The sequence below is a fragment of the Saprolegnia diclina genome (assembly GCF_000281045.1).
Source record: "Saprolegnia diclina VS20 unplaced genomic scaffold supercont1.28, whole genome shotgun sequence".
Taxonomy (NCBI): Eukaryota; Oomycota; class Saprolegniomycetes; order Saprolegniales; family Saprolegniaceae; genus Saprolegnia; species Saprolegnia diclina.
Window position 1 is genome coordinate 15571 of NW_008246095.1, and position 15721 is coordinate 31291.

Consider the following 15721-nt stretch of genomic DNA (forward strand, 5'->3'; position numbering starts at 1 on the left):
CGTCAGAGCGCTGTGGCGTTGATGCAGCCACCTCCCACTGACCCGACTCTGTAGCGAGACTTCAAGGACTCCCCACGGGCAGTACGAGGGGCATAATACACGTCCTTCTCCGACCCAGTGAGATTGGGCGAATGTGGGTCGCTAAAGCGTCTGTACAGTCCGAGAAGAACGCAACCGCAGCCCAGAATTTTGCGAGCCAAATCCAAATGCACATAGCCCCTTTGAGACGCTGCAGAGACCAGCGCGTTGTCAAGACACCGATAAACTTGGCTCAAATTACCGGGAAAGAGTGACGAGGTCGTGTAGCTCTTACGGGACGCGCGTGTCATCAAAGTCGACGACGACGAGGTACCGCATGCGCATTTGCGCCGTGTTGTACACAATGTACTCGTTGTACTCGAGCCCGTTCTCCGTCGCAAAGTCGCGGCGCGCGAGCTTGCCCATGGGCACCGTGACGCCATCTACGTCATCCTCGTCATGATGCGCCGTCGAAAGACATGGGAAGCGCACCTGGCATGACGTGGTCGAAACCAGAGTCCGGGAGAAACGACCCGCAGCCGTGGACGCTGTCGTAGGCGACACCGTCGACGCGACTCTTGACCGACGCGTCCGACGCCGCCGTCACATACGATGTGCCAAGCGCCACCTTTTGCCGCATGAGGAAGCGGCGATACGGTCGCATGCGAACCTCGCAGAGGGCAAGGAGCCCCACCTTGTTTGAATGGCAGTAGCCCACCGAGCGCGACACCTACGCTGGGTCGTTGCAGCATCTTCCCTCGCAAAACGCAGTCTTACCGAGTCGCTAAAGTAGAGGCCGACGCCAAAGCTCTGGCCGTTCGTGCGGACGTTGGGCGGTGCAATCTTCAGACCTGGACCGCACGATATCAGCGGCACCGAGCAAGGAATCGCACCGCTTCGGAGAATGCTCGGCCAGTTGTTGAGCGCGCTGCCGTGCCAGAGCAGCTATGCATGCGTGAACCTTCGTCGGCCCCGCACATGTGTGCACCTTGCGGTTGTGCAGCGTCGCAAAGGCTTGAAAGCGATCCGACTCGATCTACACCTCGTTGCAGCGTCCTATAGCGTGCTGCGAGGGTCGACCTGCTTGTCGACTTTGTACACGCAGCGCAACGTGAGCGGGAACTTGAGAGGCACCTTGGTATTGTCGAAGTACGTTTGAATGAGCTTGCGCGCGGGCGAGGCGAACGAGAGCAGCTGCAAGTCGCAGCGCAGGGCCCGGAACTGCGCATGGAGCGGATCCGAGAGGCCCGCCTTGGGCTTGCCCTAGGTCGCCACGTCAGCCTCCTCGTGCAAAGCCATCGACGCTGCATACAAGAAAGTGCGTAGTCAGGACCTCGGCCATGGCGTCGATGCGACTGTGCGTGTCGAGCACGTGCTGGCCAATGGGCTCGGGTCCAAAGCAGTGGGGTACGACTACAACGAGGAGCGTCAGCCCTTGCACCCAAGCGCGGTCTCGTCACGGGCGTAAAAGTGGCTCGAGAGCAAAACCAGCGACGAGCGCTGCCGCGTGCGCGACGGCGCGGCCGCCAAGACGCCGCGCATCTCGTCCAGGAGCGCGATGGCCTAATACATTGTCTTATGCCAAAGGACAGGTTTGTGCAAAGCCATACACGGTCGAGGGTGTGCTTGGAGAGCAGCACCTACGCAGTAGCATCGTAGCCGTTTGCGCATATAGGCGGTGGACTGCAAGCGATACCGGCAACGGCAACGGCGTCGGCGTCGGCGTCCGTGGACGAAAGTTGCACTCGTCCAGCAGGGCCATGATATGACGCACCTCGGACGTCAAGTGCTGCGGACTTCCGAGGTCCACGTCCACAAAGCTAGCATGTCGACAGCTGGCGTGAAACACACAAGTTCTAGGACGGTGTACGTGTAGTCGCCTCGGGCGTCATGGAGGAAGCGGTTGCGCCATGTGATGCCCGTCTTGGCCAAGAAGGCCGCTTGAAACTTGTGGAGGGCGTCGTCCACATTTGCCGCGACCGCGCATTTCGCAGCGCTCGCCTAGAGCAACACGCGGTGGGCGTTGCAGTACAAGAGCTTTTGCGTACGTCGAGCGCAACGTCGTGGCCGTAGTGACGCTCGACATGCGTCGTGCGCTCCCAGAGAAAGTAGCTGCCGTTGGCGGTGCGCAGCACTTGCAGAAGAAGCTCGCAGTTCTCATCCGCATTGATATCCACCTACACCACGCGGTAGGTGTGGCCATCGTACTGGTAGCGTATACGCGGTGGAGGCGCGCCGAGTACAGCGTGGTCTTGTCGGCGTGCACGACCGCCGGTCCGAGGTGCGCGGTCGCCGCCGGGTCCACGTGGTGCGTTGTGGCGGCGGCCAGCTGCGATCGCTTTGGCTTAGATTTGACGACAGTCGTTGCTGAGGGTTTGCGCTCTTTGCCTGCCTTCTTCATGCCGAACTCTGCGATTCTTCCAACATGGACTCTCGCGCCCGTTGACGTGGGACCCGGCGCATGCGCGTGAGACAACGGACGGCGGGAGGGCGGTGTATCGAAGACGAAGAATGTGGCAGAAGAAGAGGTCTATTAAGAGATGATGGGCGCGACGACAGCGCGCACACTATGGAGAAGGGTCGCGTTACTTGTCGGCCTGCTTGCTCTTGCTCTTCTTTGTGTATTCGCGCGACGGCGGGATCGGAAGCACGTTGGCGAGGCCCAACAAGAACGAGACGCGGTCGCTCGGCTGCGCGCCGACGCTCAGCCAGTATTTTACCCGGTCGTTGTGCACGCGGAGTTCCTTGACACCGTCCTTGGCCGCGATCGGGTTGTACGTGCCGAGGATCTCGAGGTGGCGACCATCGCGCGGGCAGCGCGCGTCGGCGGCGACGATACGGTAGAAGGGCGAATGCGTGCGACCCCAGCGCGCAAGGCGAAGACGGACAACCATGCTGGCAACGAAGACGCGGAAGTTGAGCAATGGTACCAGCACACCTCCACTGGTTCTTTTTAGCCAATGGCATCGCATCACAATATTTTGACCAATCGCTGCATCGGATACGAAGAATCCGCTCAGCAATGCAATTGATTGCGAGCGTTGCAAAAGGCGACGGTGGCGTCCAAGAGGAGAGGCCGCGCCAGCACAAGGACGCTGCTCGAGAGAACATCTTGTGGGTGTTATGAGTCTGTCGTTATACGCGCTGTGCAGCGAACATCGTCGCAATCAGAACGGGGTGCAAAAAACTGGCATCAGATCTTATTGGCTGAAATCCGATGCATTCTTGACATTTTTGACCCAATCGCGTCCGAACCGTCGCCCAAGATCCGCGGGCGATGCTGCCAGCGCAGGGCCTGCGGCTTGCCGCTGCCGCATCACCGCTCGTCTTTGTCATTGGCGCGAAGAAGAAGCATCGAGTGGAACTGACCAATGGCGAAGAGGTAGCTGTCGTCTTCAAGGTGCAATGCACCGAGTCGTCGCGCTTCCGCCTGCAGCCGTCCAAGGGCGTCGTCGCCGCCAACACGTCCGTTGCCGTGCACATCCAACTCGCATCCCATGTAACCACGCCCCATGGCTCTATGGCTCATCCACGAGTACATGGCGTATGTATGTAGACCATGGGCGAAGCCAACTGCACCTTTCTCGTTCTCTCCAAAGCCGTGACGTCGCCCGACGCTATTGCCAGCGGCGCCTGGGTCAAGGACGACGATGTCGCCAAGCTCTACGTCAATGCCGAGATTCGACTACAAGCATCGAATGACGGCGATGTATTGAGCGTGGCTGATGCATCGACCGAGGCGGAAGGCGACGTCAGCGCTCTACTGTCGGTGACCGTCGCTGCAAGCTTGCCCGAGACATCACAATGCCAGATGACACATCCGCTGCCGACACCGATGGCTCTGGCGATCGAGATGTCACCACAGCTTCCGTCCGCGCTCACGGAGGTCGCTCCGTTGCCGGACACAGCGCGGCCCACAAGCCCCGATGAGCGGCGCGTCGTGCGGCTTCTCGTTAAAAACAAAAGCCGAAAGTCGTCGAATCGGCTCTCGGGGGACGAGATTGCATATTTGCGGCAGTGTAAAGCCGCGGTGCCACCGTCTCGCTGGCACCGATGGGAGACGACTGCACTGGACGCCCGCACGTCACTCCAAGGCGAGAAAAAGCGGCGGGCATCCTCCAATGCCTCGTCGTCGTCGGCGTCGCTCGTGTTGCACGAAGACGACGTCGCGTCACTGCTCACATCCCCGCGGTACGGAAAGAGTGGTCACTCGGTGATTACCGAGTCGGAACAAGCAAGTCTCTGCTGCGGTACGCCGCCTCGCTCATCGTTCGAGAGTTCACACTTGGATTCTTGATCAACTAGAGCCCGTGGACAGCGTGGATGCCGAGGTGTATGTTCCGATGCGCAACGACGCACCCCATCATTGTCGTCGGCGAGGGGCGTGCGACGACCAAGGTCCGTCGTGCATGGAGCCTGCATGCCTCTGGGCCCGGTACATGCTCGATGTGTGCATACAGCAACTTCAGCACTCGGTGAGCGTACGTCTTATCAGTACTGAGATGCTTTGTCACGTTTCGTCGAACAGATTGGTCGCACGATCGCCAGTGCTCCCGACGACGCCAGCAGCGCTTTGGCACGCATTACCAAATCGGCCCAGGAGATTGTGATTTTGCATCGCACGAACCCGTACTTTGACGATGGGTTTCGACCAGGCGGGTCGACGTCGCCGCCATGGCCTGGCGCTACCGAATCCTGAGACGATCGTGTACTCTATTTAATACCAGATACTTGTACCAGTACAATTCTAGCTGTCGAGCAACGGCACTTTGGTATCCAGTGCGACGACCATTCGCCGCGATTGTGACTGGAACCAAAACCATGACGTGGCATGCTCTCTGGAACCTGAAACTGTCACCAACTTCAACTTTGACGCAATACGATTGGTTTCACTGACACATAAAACAACGAATGCATTGTAGTTAGCTCGTTGCACGATGTTTACGTGGACGTGGCTTCCTCGAGGCACGCGTCCGAGTTGCCATTCCCGCCCGGATACGAAGTACCAAGCGCGTTGAGGAGGCTGCCATCAGCGTCGTCTTGCGTCACCTCCCACGCAAACACACCACGAAGGTTCATGCACGCGGTGAACTTGGCTTTGGCCGTGATAGACGTCGGGTTGTCGTACGTGATCGTGCGACCGTCCTGGACGAGCTGCGGTGTGAACGACGCCTCGTTCATGAAGAATTCCCAGGAGCTCTCGAGCGGCTTGATGTCACGGTATGTGATTGCCTTCTTGCCTTCGTAACCGTAAAACGGCACGCCGACAACGAGCTTGCTGGCAGGGACACCTGCACCGAGCCAGTTGCCGACCGCCGACTGGACGCTGCTGTCGTCGCCCATCAGCGCTGCGTTCGGGCGACCGTCGTTGCTGTACACGTTGTCGTAGAGCATGAGGTTCACAAAGTCGAGGCTTTCGTTGACGATCGGCGCCATCTGGTCGCGCGAGATCCAACCGGGAAGCGCGGCCGACACGACTTTGCCGGCGCCGAGCGCCTGGCGCACTTGCTGCGCGAGGACGCGGTAGTTGTTGAAGTCGCTGTCGCTGTCGGGGAACTCCCAGTCGATGTCGACGCCTTCGAGGTTGTATTTGTTCACAAGCGAGCGCACGGCCTGTACAAACGTGTTGCGAGAAGCGGCAGACGCTGCGAGCGGTGGGAAGTTGGCGCTTTGACCGCCGCCACCGATGCTGAGGACAGGCTTGGCCCCCTTGGAGCGCACGACTTGAGCAAAGTGCGCGAGGCCTTCGGGTGTGGGCAGCGACCCGTCCGCGTTCGGAATCACAAACGCGTAAAAGACGTGGGTCGACGCCTTGAGTTGGACGTCTTCGATGCGGGGAGCCTCGGGGCGGTTGGGGTAGTACATCCCGACGACACGCGCCGCGTCCGCTTGCGGAAGGGCGACGATGGCGACGAGGGCGAGGGCGAGCGAGGCAAGGTAAGACTTCATTGCAGTGGTGCTGATGAGGCGGCAAATGGGATAATGAGCTCGAGCGCGCGGAAGACAATGGCTGAACATTGCACCACTCGCACCCACGGCAAATATCCTTTTCGAAGAACGCGCAGGCGAGCACCAGCCGGTCTCCATGCACGCAGCAGCTGATTAAGCACTAGAAGTATTGTACTATATAGTAGGAGCTATTGTGGATAGATGCGGTACGGCGGTAGAGTCGCAGTCTCGTGCGTGTGACTCACGCGTCGTTTTTGTCGTGCAGTCGTATTTCGAACACGTCTGGTTTGGGATTGGAGCTCAGCAACATGACGTGGCACTTCCAGAGGTCTCGGATGCAACCAAACGGCCCATTCAGAGAATTCACAAACGACGGCAGCGCCTGTGCAACTCAGATTTCATTCATAGGCCGACAACAAGATCGCGCGAGGCGCTATCAAGGAGTCAACCCTATTGCAGACTTTACAATTGCAATGCGTTGCTTTGCTGCAGGTTCTTTTGGGAAGCAGCCTCAGTTTGACGAACGCCGACAACGTCGTGTCCGGAACGACCTGTTAACTTCCCAATCGAAGTTGGCGTGGAACGAGTGGGCTGCTACCGATAGGCCTCGAGCGCTGACACCAATCGCGCAGGGTTGTGGATTCTCAAAGACAAACATCTACCGACATACGGCTACGACGAGCTCCCTGGCGAAGATCGATAAAGGAGCTAGTATCCACGTGGCATTGGTCTATCTATAGAAGCGCTTCGCGACCCGCGACGACTTTACGAGCCTCACCGCCCTAGTGCAGAACGAGGAGCATTCGACCGTGCTGACCAAGGGAAATGTCTTATGTCCCTTGGTGCTGACCGAGGCGAGTCCCCGCACGACGCAGTCTATCTAGCTAGTGAAGCACCAACCGTTCGCAGTGCGCCAAGCAGCATATACACAGTGTGGTCCAAGCAGGAGCTTCGTCCACTCCGGATGGTCCTTCCCGAAAGGGCGCCTGTCGACGGCCAAACTCTGTCAATGCCCGAAATAAACGCTGTGTATGTACTTCAACCTCGGCCGCGACGACCCGCGTCTATATATTTAATATTTACTACACCTAAACCTACTACAACACTTTTACGGCTGGAGCAAGCTCGATTTGTCCGAGTGTCGTCGGGGCGTGTCCACCAGCGCCTCGTCGTCGTCGTGGTCGGGCGTCGCATACGTCGTGGCCTCTGTCTTTTCACTACTTTCGGCGACGACCGCCGCCGGCTCAGTGGTCTCGGTCGACGTTGTTGTTGCTTCCGTCGCAGCGTCCGCAATGGCGACGACAACTGCATCCAACGACGGCTCGTCCGGGAGGTCGTTGCTCTCGGACCGGTCCTTGGTCGCCCCCAACGGCGTCGGCGCATCCAAATTGCCGGCAAGAAACGTCATGGTGCGGACTTTTTCCGGAAATTCGTCGTCGGCGCGCTGGAGCATGTAGTCTTGGTAGCTCGGCATAAAGTTGTGGATCGCATCGGCCACAATGTCCTTGACGCTCAGCACTTCCTTCATATTTTTGACAACCTCCGACTGCGGAATCGCTTCGCACGTGTTCTACACCAAAATGAGTCCATTGATAGATTGATAGAAAAAACCGATACCTTGAATTGGCCGGCGCCAAACGAGAGAAAGTAGAGAATCGCGACCGGTGCCATCTCGAGCGCGAGCACAAAGTCGTTCCAGGCAAACGCTTGCTCCTTTGTTATGTGCGGGAGGCCGCCAATAAGGAGCGTTTGCCAAAATGTCATGAAAATGACACTTTTGACCGCAAAAAACTTGAGCACAGGCGAGAACGGCGCGAGAATGTGCTTGGTCGCGAGGTAGAAAATGAGCAGGCCGTAGAGCGCGACGCTGTAGCTGAGGTTATAGACAAGCCATGTAAACCATTGAAAGCCGACCGAGTCGTACAGGCCAATGCCCAGCATACAGAGCGAGAGGATGGCCATCGTCGGCTTGAGAAACACAAACTGGATCGTCGCCTTCTTGCAGTTGCGCAAGAGCCGGCCGTCGCGCGCCATGGGCGGCAAGCAGTACCCGAACGGGAACGGGTGCACGATCTCGGCCTCGGTCACCATCTTGGAGACGCAGTTGGATTCGCCGCCTACTCGCATGTGCTATGAATTAGCATCTATCTTCTCGCTGCGTATCATGACGTACCGGCAAAGGCGAGGACAAGGTTGAGGAAGCTATAGACGACAAACGCCTCGTACATGTCGCGGACCGCGTTGACAAGTGCGGCCTCGCGCACAAACTTGAACGAGACGAACGACCCGATCGCGTACACGGGCACGATGAGCAAGATGCGCAGAATGTAGCGCTGGAGGTTCGGGCGCGTGTACGCGCGAAGGTGCTGGTACATGTTGAAGGCCGTGAGGCTCGTCGCAAAGAGCGCGGCGAGCGCGGCGATGAAGAGGCACCAGCCGCGCTGCGTCTCGACGAGGTTGAGCGGAAGCCCGAGGAGCGTGCCATTGCCCGTGACGTTGCCACCGAGGACCACGGTCACATTGACGCTCTCGGCGGGCTGGAACGCAGCGTCGGGCATCATTCGGCGATGGACAAAGCGCAAAAGTGGCAAGGCCAGTTCCGCGGCTGGCACCGTATCCGGATCCGGATGCAAAGAGGCTTATGTTAGGTATGTGGCCACCCGACCGGAGACCGCGCCACGATGGGACATCACCGCATGGACACGTCGTAGGACACGACCGATGGTGCAGTCGTCGCGAAGAGGATCGGTTGCCGACTATTCTGAAATATATATATATTTGTCGGTCCTTGTTGTTGCTAACGCTGGTCGCTGTCAACGCGGCGATCGAGCCATGGCAAGCTTTGCCAACTCCAACTCTGTGAAGGAGAAACACTGGAAGCCAAGGCAAAGGCGTGGGCATGTGGCCGAGTGTTGCACACGCCAAGTCGAAATCGTTGAAGCGGCTTGGCATTAGAGGCAGCTGCCAGCGCGTCTCTACGGCAAAGAGCCGCAATGACCGCCAAGATCCACGACGTTGGCGATACCGCGAATCGACTTTGGGTGACCCGGCGATGGCGTGCAAGAGGTCGAAAAAGAAAGCGACCGGCACTCCACTACGCAGTACGGTATACGACGGAGAAGACGATGATGCTTTAGCGCAGGTGCGTCAACGGACCTCGTTGCAAGCAACACCGCGCGCACGCAAGCGGTTGGGTGCGTAAGCGGGGTGCGTAATGCGTGGTGTGCATACCGGTAGAGCAACCCCCTGCCAACTTGTCGAATCGAAAAGTCCCTCGAAACAAAGGGAATAATTCATTAACCTTGCTGGAAAGATGCAAAAATATATCGTTTTGGCGCGAAATGAAAACAATTATGAATCCGGTCCAGTGAAAAGCGGTGTCGTTCGCACGGGCTGGAACATCCAGTGCGAGAGGCACGTCGCTGGTCGCACCAAGTTTCTCGTTGTCAACAGCATCCTGGACAATATAAGCTGCAGAGCGATCCAGAGGTCGAGGTCGGACCGCGATCGGAATATCAAAAGTACTACATTCTGGGCAGTCGTTTGGGAAAACACTGTACTTCGCTCTTCCGTTTTTGGCCAAAGCCGATGCATCTGTGCATCCGACTAGGTTGAGGTGGCGTAATAAACCCAATGAGTAGCGACGTGGACAACTACAAACAGCATTTTCTTATCGTATTGGATCTACACTGCAACGAGGTGGTGGACGCTGCTCAGCTTGCGGTGGCGCTTCTCCGGTCGCGGAGCGAGCGTCGGCAACACCATCGCACGCCACCACGGCGAGCCAAAGACGCGCTCGACGTTTCGGCGCATCGCCGTCACCGAGAGCGTCTTGCGCAGCGGCTCACTCCTACATCCCAGCCCCTTTCATCTCCTGTATCCATACGCACCTTACCGTAGCAGATCCAACGTCGTTTGGCCGGCGAGAAGCAAGTAGACATGGACGACCCAGAGTGTAAAAAGCGCGAGGGACAAGCCGACGCAGATCACGTACGGGAAACGCAAGAGCACTTGGTCCGAGAACGAGAGGTCCGGTGAGCGCTGAGCCATGGCCGCGTCCGCAAGGTACGCGACGTGGGCGCAGTTGAGCCAGCCGTAGAGGAGGTAGAGCCAAAAGTACCCTATGCATAATCCGCCTTAAAAATTGTGTTTGATGTGATTGTTGTACGGTAGTTGTAGTAGCCAATGCAGTTGTTCATCCAAACGCAGTGGTGGTCGAGCTCGAGAATGCACGCTTCGCACGCGTGGCAGTGCGTGCAGCGCGGTGGCTGCGGCGCGTTGCAGTAGTCGCACAGAGTCGCATCTTCGTAGATCGTGGGCATCAAGCTCATCTCGCCGGGGCTGCTGCGAATGCACGACACGTGGTTCCAAAGCATTTGCGCAAAGAGAAAGAGCCCCAGCGCGCCGTGGCCGAACGCGATGCACGCGCCGTGGAGCGCGTAGAGAGGCGGGAGCATCGCGTAGAGGAAGGCGTAGAGCATAAAGGCCGAGAGGCAGAGACCGGTCGCGACGAGGAGCGGGCCCAAGGCCGCCTCGAGCGCGTCTAGGGCCGCCACGACCCGCGACCACGGGCCCATGCAATCGGTTTTTTGAAACGCTTTGGCTAAAAACACGCCACCCAGGACCTTCATCGACTTCATCTCAGTATTGCACGGGTCGCAAAGTCCCATCAAGAATTCAACACCTCTCAACCCGTGCGGCCCAAGTCCTATTATGACGCCGATGGACCTGCCGTGTAATCACGGTCACGCTGCAGTGTTAGTATCTCCAAAGGGCAGAGGTTTTCTCCCTACTTTGTGGCCTGGCCCAAGGGATCCCTTGGTATGGCCCCATCACAATACTGTAGTACGATCGATACTACGTTGGTCATTCATGGGTGGACATTTGTGTACCTTGCGAGCTAAGAGAGTGCGATAAGACATGTGCCCGTCAAGGACTCCGAGCATCCCAGAGTCCAGTCCTAAGCGGGTTCGTTCATACTATGAGCGAGCCATAGCTGGCTATTTTGGCTGCTATTTTCGTGGCGTCTATTTCAACCGAGGCATGGATCGAGTGCCACCGGAGCTCGTCCCGCTGCTCGTCGTGTGGGCGAGCTGCCTCTACATGCCGTTTGCTGTCGCGCTCTACGTGTACTTCAAGCACCACCCGAGTCTGCGCCACCGCATGCCGACAGGCACGGCGATCGCCGGCATGTGCGCCACCATCTTTTGCCTCGCCCAGCCGCTCTGCGTCCTCTACGGAGCAAGTATTGACTGCAGGTACGACGCTGAAGTGTGCTACGTTTGATTGCACAGCTACGGGCGCAGGCTCGCACTCGTTGTCCTCCAGCTGTCGTGCGCGACGTCAGCGTTCGTGCTTGTCTGGACGGCCTTTACCGTGCTCGTTTTGTACGGCATCACCGAGATCATTACGTCGCCGACCAACGTGTCGCTCGAGCGCGCGGCGCTGTGGACTTCGTTTCGCGGCATGATCATCCCGACGGTCCAGATTCCGCTGGGTATCTGCGCGAGCATTACGTGGAATTTACCGCAAATTATTCTCTTGACGCTGCACAGCAAAGCCCTCGAGCCGCTTTCGTACGCTGAGTGCGTGCAGGTACGAGTCGTTCTCTGTGGACAGAAGTGTCTATGGAACCGAGTCTAGTTGCCGGTGTATACAACGCAGTCGATTGTCCAGTTTGTCCAAGCTCTCGCGCTCGTCTTGACGTTTTTGTACGTGGCGTACCAACTCCGGTCGACGCTCGACACGTTTCGGCTGCGCCGATCGTTCACGCGCACGAGTCTCTACATGCTGCTCCTCGGATTCCTCGCGCTCATCGACGTGCTTCTCGAGACGCTTGTGTCACTCGAGGCCTACCATGTTCCTGAGCTCCTCTGGGCGCTTGCGCTGCAAGGCGTCGTCACCCTAAACGTTCTACTTCCGCTCATCGGTGCGTACCGCGGCCGCCACCAAGTCCAGCGCATTCGAGGTAGCGTCTCGCTACAAGTACGTCTTCTTTGCTGGATAGCTGGATAGTTGGTATCGATTTGTTCCTATTCTTGGATATGCGTAGGCCAATCTGGACACATACATGCAGATCGACGAGTACTTTGAGAGCTTTCTCGACTTCTGCGTCGAGGTCCACGACAATATCGGCGTCGCAGTGCTTCAGGCGTGGCGCGCCTGCGTTGCCTTTCACCATGATGCGTCGCCGTACTCCGTCATCGAATTCTACCAACTCTTCATCGCGACCGGTGGCGCGAGCTCGATTCACGCTGTCCTCGACGACGAGATGCGGCGCATGTACGCCAAGCGCGTGCAACACCTGAAGAAGAAGACGCTTTTGACGCCCCGCACGATCAAGGTCGTGCCTTTGGCTTTTAGCGGCGACATTCATTTTTACCAGCCACTGCGCCACGAGCTCGTACGCACGCTGCGCTGTTCGAATATACCAACGTCGTCGATTGTAGGTCAACAAGCTCGTCGCGCACCAGCTGCGCGGCTACGAAAATCACGAGCTCGGGAAGAACTGGCTTGCCTTCCATACGCGCCGCCGGTCGATCCATAGCCTCGAGTACGTCCAGCGCGTCGCAACACGGTCCATCTTGGACGTGGACGCTGGTCTCTCGGAGAAGAGCTTAGATCGGCAGCTCGAGCCAACACCGTCAATGCTGCTCTCGTCTCAAGTCGCGTCGAGCTCCAACCTCGAGACCCCGAGCGTACAGCCGCATTACCACATCTGGAGGCTCACGCAACGCGCGTAGAGTTTTCGACGAAAAAACCTGCTCAAGGTCATGTCCGATGCGTCGTTTCACGCAAAGTGCGGTGGTCGAGCCTTTGACGATCTTATGGGTCATGGGAATTCCAAGAGTGTCGCTGCCTTGGCCCCGCGAGCACCCGATCGGGCCGCAAGTGCCAAGCTCCTGCCGCCTCGCTAAGATACAATTCAATTCTGCATCGAGGGCCGTTGGGAACTGTTGAAGCACCCAGCGGTGTCTTGGTTCGCGATGACGCGACGCATGATGATGGCCTGAGCGGACACGCTCGACGCGCCCATCGATGTTGGAGAGTTGAGCAGGAGGCCCGGGATCAGTACCGTTAACCACGAGGGATTAGGTGATTACTGTACAATATTGTACTTTGGTGACAAGATGTGACGCAACAATGGTCGGGCGGGGTAGGGTTCCGAATGAAACGGGTCCAACGGCTGCGGGATGGAGAGCAGCCATGACGTCGGGCAGGCGCTCGTGGGACTTCGTCCGCTCCGCCACATGTACGATAGCTGTTGTGTACACTACGTACTTATGTATCACGTAGGCTCGACGTTGACGTGACCGTGCCCATCTTTGCCGACGACGGGTCGGCACTGGGGCGGCTCGCCGTACGGCTTCGACCGAGCACGACGCCCAGTGTGACCAATGACAATCGCGGTGTGACGGCCAAGCGCGTGCCCGACGACGTCGACGATCTCTCTGACAGCGAAGTCGAGAGCCTCGAGTCGCTCGACGGTGCGTTCATTTGGCTCTCGCTGGCCACGCACCTTGTTGTTGACAAACCGCCGACACAACTCGCGCTCAAGCAGCAGCAGTACTGCCTCGAGTACACCTTTGGGCAAGCCAACGCGCAGACGACGGCCTTGACCCACGAAGAGGTTGATAGTGTGCACTCCCAACGACTCGAAATTTTCGTAGACGATCAAGGTCCTCGTCAACCGCGAGTTCGTTCAGTACGTGAGTACGGACGTCTTGGTCTTCTCTGTGCGCGTGCGTGCTGCGAGGTGCGCGCGGCCCGAGATATCATTTGCTCATGTCGCTTGTAGCAACGCCAAGACGGACGACTTCGCGATGGCACCAGCTACCGAACCGGCGGCGACCTCGGTACGCGTGCCTGCATAGAAGCGGCAGCGCCACCGGTGGCGTAGAATGATAGCAAGGCGCTCATGGAGCAACTGGGGCGCGAGCATGCGAGCATGGTGGAGGAGGCAGACAAGGAGCGCAGGCGTAATGACGCGCTCCTGGCCGAGCTCACCAACCTTGTGTCCCAAGTCAAGTCGCACGAGGACGAGCTGCGCAAGCAGGCCGAGAAGAGCCAGGCAGCGTCCAGCGAGCTTGCGGTGCGTCGCTGTGCATCATGCCGTCGCATCTGATAGGACTTCGATAGAAAGCGCAAGAGAAGGCGCGGGCAGATGTTCGCGAGCGCGAGGCCCTGCAGCGCCAGCTCCAAGAAGCCGACGCCAAGTGGCAAGTGCTCGCGACCACCGCCGAGAACGCCAAGTCCAAGGTCTGCTGTATTCAGTAGTTATAATAGAAATGACGACGATTACGTTGCGCTGCTTACGCGACGGGCGGCTTGCGGTCGATTGCACGCAGGAGCGGCGACGACGCAATGGTCTCCAGTGTCGCGACGTCGGCCCAGCCGTCGGCGACGAAGCGCTTGCATCGGGCCGCGTTCGTCTCGTGACGCCGGAGGCGGAAGAGTTCGCGCGCGTTGAAGCGGATCTTCTTGGCCATGAGCGGCGGGAAGCGCGCAGACGTCTCGAAGATCGCGCGGTACAGACGCAGCGCGTGGGATCCAGCCATCATCACGCTGCCATTCGACTAAACGGACCCAACGCAAGAGATGGGATCGACTGACTAAAATGGGTTTTTCCCAAAAACCCACTCCGAGGCTGCAACGGCGTCTACGACACCAACTGGCGACAACGTTGGCCAGACTAGGAATCTCAACTTTTAACTTGGCACTTAACGTCAATGCACAGTACGATCGAATCTAGCTCGACACGACGTCCATTTTTACTCGGCGGCACCAGACACCAGAATGTGTACTGGGCGAAGGGCAGAGGTCGAGCCGCTTTGTAGCTCGCTGTTGTCGGCAACGGACAGCGCCGATAAGGTGCGTGACCAACCGTAAGTCTGCAGAGAAGCAGCTCCTGGGTAGATCGTACGTAGGTGGCGCGGCGTATGATTCGCTGGAGGGTCCTGCCACCGGCTCGTTGGGACCATTCGACAACGGGACCCTATCTTGGCGCGTGGACTGCGCACGCCTCGAGGATTCGTCGCACGCGTGATCCTTGACGAAGCTGTGCCGAGGTACGCCGGAGTGAGCCTCGAAGGCAATACGTCATCAGCAGGATGATCGATCCGAGGCTACGGGTATCTACACCTCAAACTTCGTTGAAGCCAACGCGGCGAACCTTCGAGGAAGAGAATCCAAGCACGGCACAGGTAGACGGACGCGCGGGTACTTGTGCAACGTTGTCATTTGCATGAAGTGTACGCTATCGCTACCTATGGTCTCCGTCGCCTTTCACGTCTTTTGGAGATTCCCGTTCAAAGCTATCGATGAATGATCGACAACCGATCCGAGTTGCGGCAATTGGGCAAAACCCTCGTAGCCTTTTAGTCGAAAACACCAGCTGTTTAGTGTGATTACGGTGGACAAGGAAATGGTTGTGTTCCACGTGGTAGCTTGTCTGATGGGGGCCCACCCAGCTTGTCACGCCTGGCTTCTCGGACCGACACGGGCAAGCCAGCGTCTCGTCTTCATACTGGTTTCGTGACGTGGCTACTGGGATACACACCTCTCAAGGTCGAACCACGGCGACCCGTAAGCTGCCGTCAACTTCCACCAAATATTCATAGAACTCGTGCGAAAGATGGTGTCATTATCATCATCGCTCGACTAAACGACTAGGGTACCACGCACTACCGGTATTGTTCTTCTGCAAGTGTCCACGTGATCCGGTCCATGCAGCCATGCATGGCTCTCTTGCCTT

General features: G+C 58.1%; 9 protein-coding genes across 10 annotated transcripts; 3 read left to right on the forward strand and 6 right to left on the reverse strand.

Annotated features, from left to right (window-relative positions):
- Positions 1-309: 309 nt before the first annotated feature.
- On the reverse strand, positions 310-2419 carry SDRG_08884 (hypothetical protein; the record flags this gene model as incomplete). Its single annotated transcript, XM_008614783.1, has 14 exons — positions 310-461; positions 511-646; positions 689-748; positions 796-869; positions 912-963; positions 1007-1054; positions 1099-1281; positions 1331-1431; positions 1479-1581; positions 1629-1658; positions 1715-1838; positions 1889-2019; positions 2067-2195; positions 2240-2419. 14 exons carry the CDS (start codon positions 2417-2419, stop codon positions 310-312), a joined length of 1503 nt encoding a protein of 500 aa, XP_008613005.1.
- A 111-nt stretch (positions 2420-2530) lies between these two features.
- SDRG_08885 (hypothetical protein) lies at positions 2531-2964 on the reverse strand. Its single transcript, XM_008614784.1, has one exon. It carries the CDS (start codon positions 2910-2912, stop codon positions 2604-2606), a length of 309 nt encoding a protein of 102 aa, XP_008613006.1. The 5' UTR covers positions 2913-2964; the 3' UTR covers positions 2531-2603.
- A 298-nt stretch (positions 2965-3262) lies between these two features.
- SDRG_08886 lies at positions 3263-4760 on the forward strand. 2 transcript variants are annotated; one of them, XM_008614785.1, is made up of 4 exons: positions 3263-3517; positions 3575-4268; positions 4324-4499; positions 4547-4760. In XM_008614785.1, the coding sequence occupies exons 1-4, from the start codon at positions 3296-3298 to the stop codon at positions 4715-4717; spliced, it is 1263 nt and encodes a 420-aa protein (XP_008613007.1). In that variant the 5' UTR covers positions 3263-3295; the 3' UTR covers positions 4718-4760. The 2 variants fall into 2 exon arrangements, with proteins under 2 accessions (XP_008613007.1, XP_008613008.1); XM_008614786.1 differs by having other exon boundaries at positions 3263-4268.
- Positions 4761-4901: 141 nt separating this feature from the next.
- On the reverse strand, positions 4902-6095 carry SDRG_08887 (hypothetical protein). Its single transcript, XM_008614787.1, has one exon. The coding sequence runs from the start codon at positions 6034-6036 to the stop codon at positions 4960-4962; it is 1077 nt and encodes a 358-aa protein (XP_008613009.1). The 5' UTR covers positions 6037-6095; the 3' UTR covers positions 4902-4959.
- Positions 6096-6995: 900 nt separating this feature from the next.
- Positions 6996-8543, reverse strand: SDRG_08888 (hypothetical protein). Its single transcript, XM_008614788.1, has 3 exons — positions 8141-8543; positions 7585-8084; positions 6996-7537 (listed from the first exon to the last, which is right to left on the reverse strand). Exons 1-3 carry the CDS (start codon positions 8526-8528, stop codon positions 7076-7078), a joined length of 1350 nt encoding a protein of 449 aa, XP_008613010.1. The 5' UTR covers positions 8529-8543; the 3' UTR covers positions 6996-7075.
- Positions 8544-9613: 1070 nt separating this feature from the next.
- On the reverse strand, positions 9614-10602 carry SDRG_08889 (hypothetical protein). The gene is made up of 3 exons (XM_008614789.1): positions 10136-10602; positions 9863-10088; positions 9614-9817 (listed from the first exon to the last, which is right to left on the reverse strand). Exons 1-3 carry the CDS (start codon positions 10596-10598, stop codon positions 9652-9654), a joined length of 855 nt encoding a protein of 284 aa, XP_008613011.1. The 5' UTR covers positions 10599-10602; the 3' UTR covers positions 9614-9651.
- Positions 10603-10976: 374 nt separating this feature from the next.
- On the forward strand, positions 10977-12976 carry SDRG_08890 (hypothetical protein). The gene is made up of 6 exons (XM_008614790.1): positions 10977-11225; positions 11274-11562; positions 11611-11952; positions 12020-12370; positions 12417-12665; positions 12711-12976. Exons 1-6 carry the CDS (start codon positions 11011-11013, stop codon positions 12882-12884), a joined length of 1620 nt encoding a protein of 539 aa, XP_008613012.1. The 5' UTR covers positions 10977-11010; the 3' UTR covers positions 12885-12976.
- A 184-nt stretch (positions 12977-13160) lies between these two features.
- On the forward strand, positions 13161-14244 carry SDRG_08891 (hypothetical protein; the record flags this gene model as incomplete). The annotated part of the gene is made up of 6 exons (XM_008614791.1): positions 13161-13219; positions 13264-13597; positions 13638-13723; positions 13766-13823; positions 13868-14059; positions 14107-14244. The coding sequence occupies 6 exons, from the start codon at positions 13161-13163 to the stop codon at positions 14242-14244; spliced, it is 867 nt and encodes a 288-aa protein (XP_008613013.1).
- A 35-nt stretch (positions 14245-14279) lies between these two features.
- On the reverse strand, positions 14280-14528 carry SDRG_08892 (hypothetical protein; the record flags this gene model as incomplete). Its single annotated transcript, XM_008614792.1, has 1 exon — positions 14280-14528. One exon carries the CDS (start codon positions 14526-14528, stop codon positions 14280-14282), a length of 249 nt encoding a protein of 82 aa, XP_008613014.1.
- Positions 14529-15721: the final 1193 nt, after the last annotated feature.

Excerpts from the sequence above, each read along its gene's own strand:
- SDRG_08885 (XM_008614784.1), bottom strand. The coding sequence starts at position 2,912 with ATGGTTGTCCGTCTTCGCCTTGCGCGCTGGGGTCGCACGCATTCGCCC.
- SDRG_08886 (XM_008614785.1), top strand. The coding sequence starts at position 3,296 with ATGCTGCCAGCGCAGGGCCTGCGGCTTGCCGCTGCCGCATCACCGCTC. Across the intron at positions 3,518-3,574 it reads ACATCCAACTCGCATCCCAT|ACCATGGGCGAAGCCAACTG; the intron begins GTAACCACGCCC and ends GTATGTATGTAG. Across the intron at positions 4,500-4,546 it reads AACTTCAGCACTCGGTGAGC|ATTGGTCGCACGATCGCCAG; the intron begins GTACGTCTTATC and ends TTCGTCGAACAG.
- SDRG_08887 (XM_008614787.1), bottom strand. The coding sequence starts at position 6,036 with ATGTTCAGCCATTGTCTTCCGCGCGCTCGAGCTCATTATCCCATTTGC.
- SDRG_08888 (XM_008614788.1), bottom strand. The coding sequence starts at position 8,528 with ATGATGCCCGACGCTGCGTTCCAGCCCGCCGAGAGCGTCAATGTGACC. Across the intron at positions 8,085-8,140 it reads CCTTGTCCTCGCCTTTGCCG|GCGGCGAATCCAACTGCGTC; the intron begins GTACGTCATGAT and ends ACATGCGAGTAG. Across the intron at positions 7,538-7,584 it reads TTGGCGCCGGCCAATTCAAG|AACACGTGCGAAGCGATTCC; the intron begins GTATCGGTTTTT and ends ATTTTGGTGTAG.
- SDRG_08889 (XM_008614789.1), bottom strand. The coding sequence starts at position 10,598 with ATGAAGGTCCTGGGTGGCGTGTTTTTAGCCAAAGCGTTTCAAAAAACC. Across the intron at positions 10,089-10,135 it reads CATTGGCTACTACAACTACC|GGTACTTTTGGCTCTACCTC; the intron begins GTACAACAATCA and ends GATTATGCATAG. Across the intron at positions 9,818-9,862 it reads ACGACGTTGGATCTGCTACG|GAGTGAGCCGCTGCGCAAGA; the intron begins GTAAGGTGCGTA and ends GCTGGGATGTAG.
- SDRG_08890 (XM_008614790.1), top strand. The coding sequence starts at position 11,011 with ATGGATCGAGTGCCACCGGAGCTCGTCCCGCTGCTCGTCGTGTGGGCG. Across the intron at positions 11,953-12,019 it reads GAGGTAGCGTCTCGCTACAA|GCCAATCTGGACACATACAT; the intron begins GTACGTCTTCTT and ends GGATATGCGTAG. Across the intron at positions 12,666-12,710 it reads CCAACCTCGAGACCCCGAGC|AGTTTTCGACGAAAAAACCT; the intron begins GTACAGCCGCAT and ends CAACGCGCGTAG.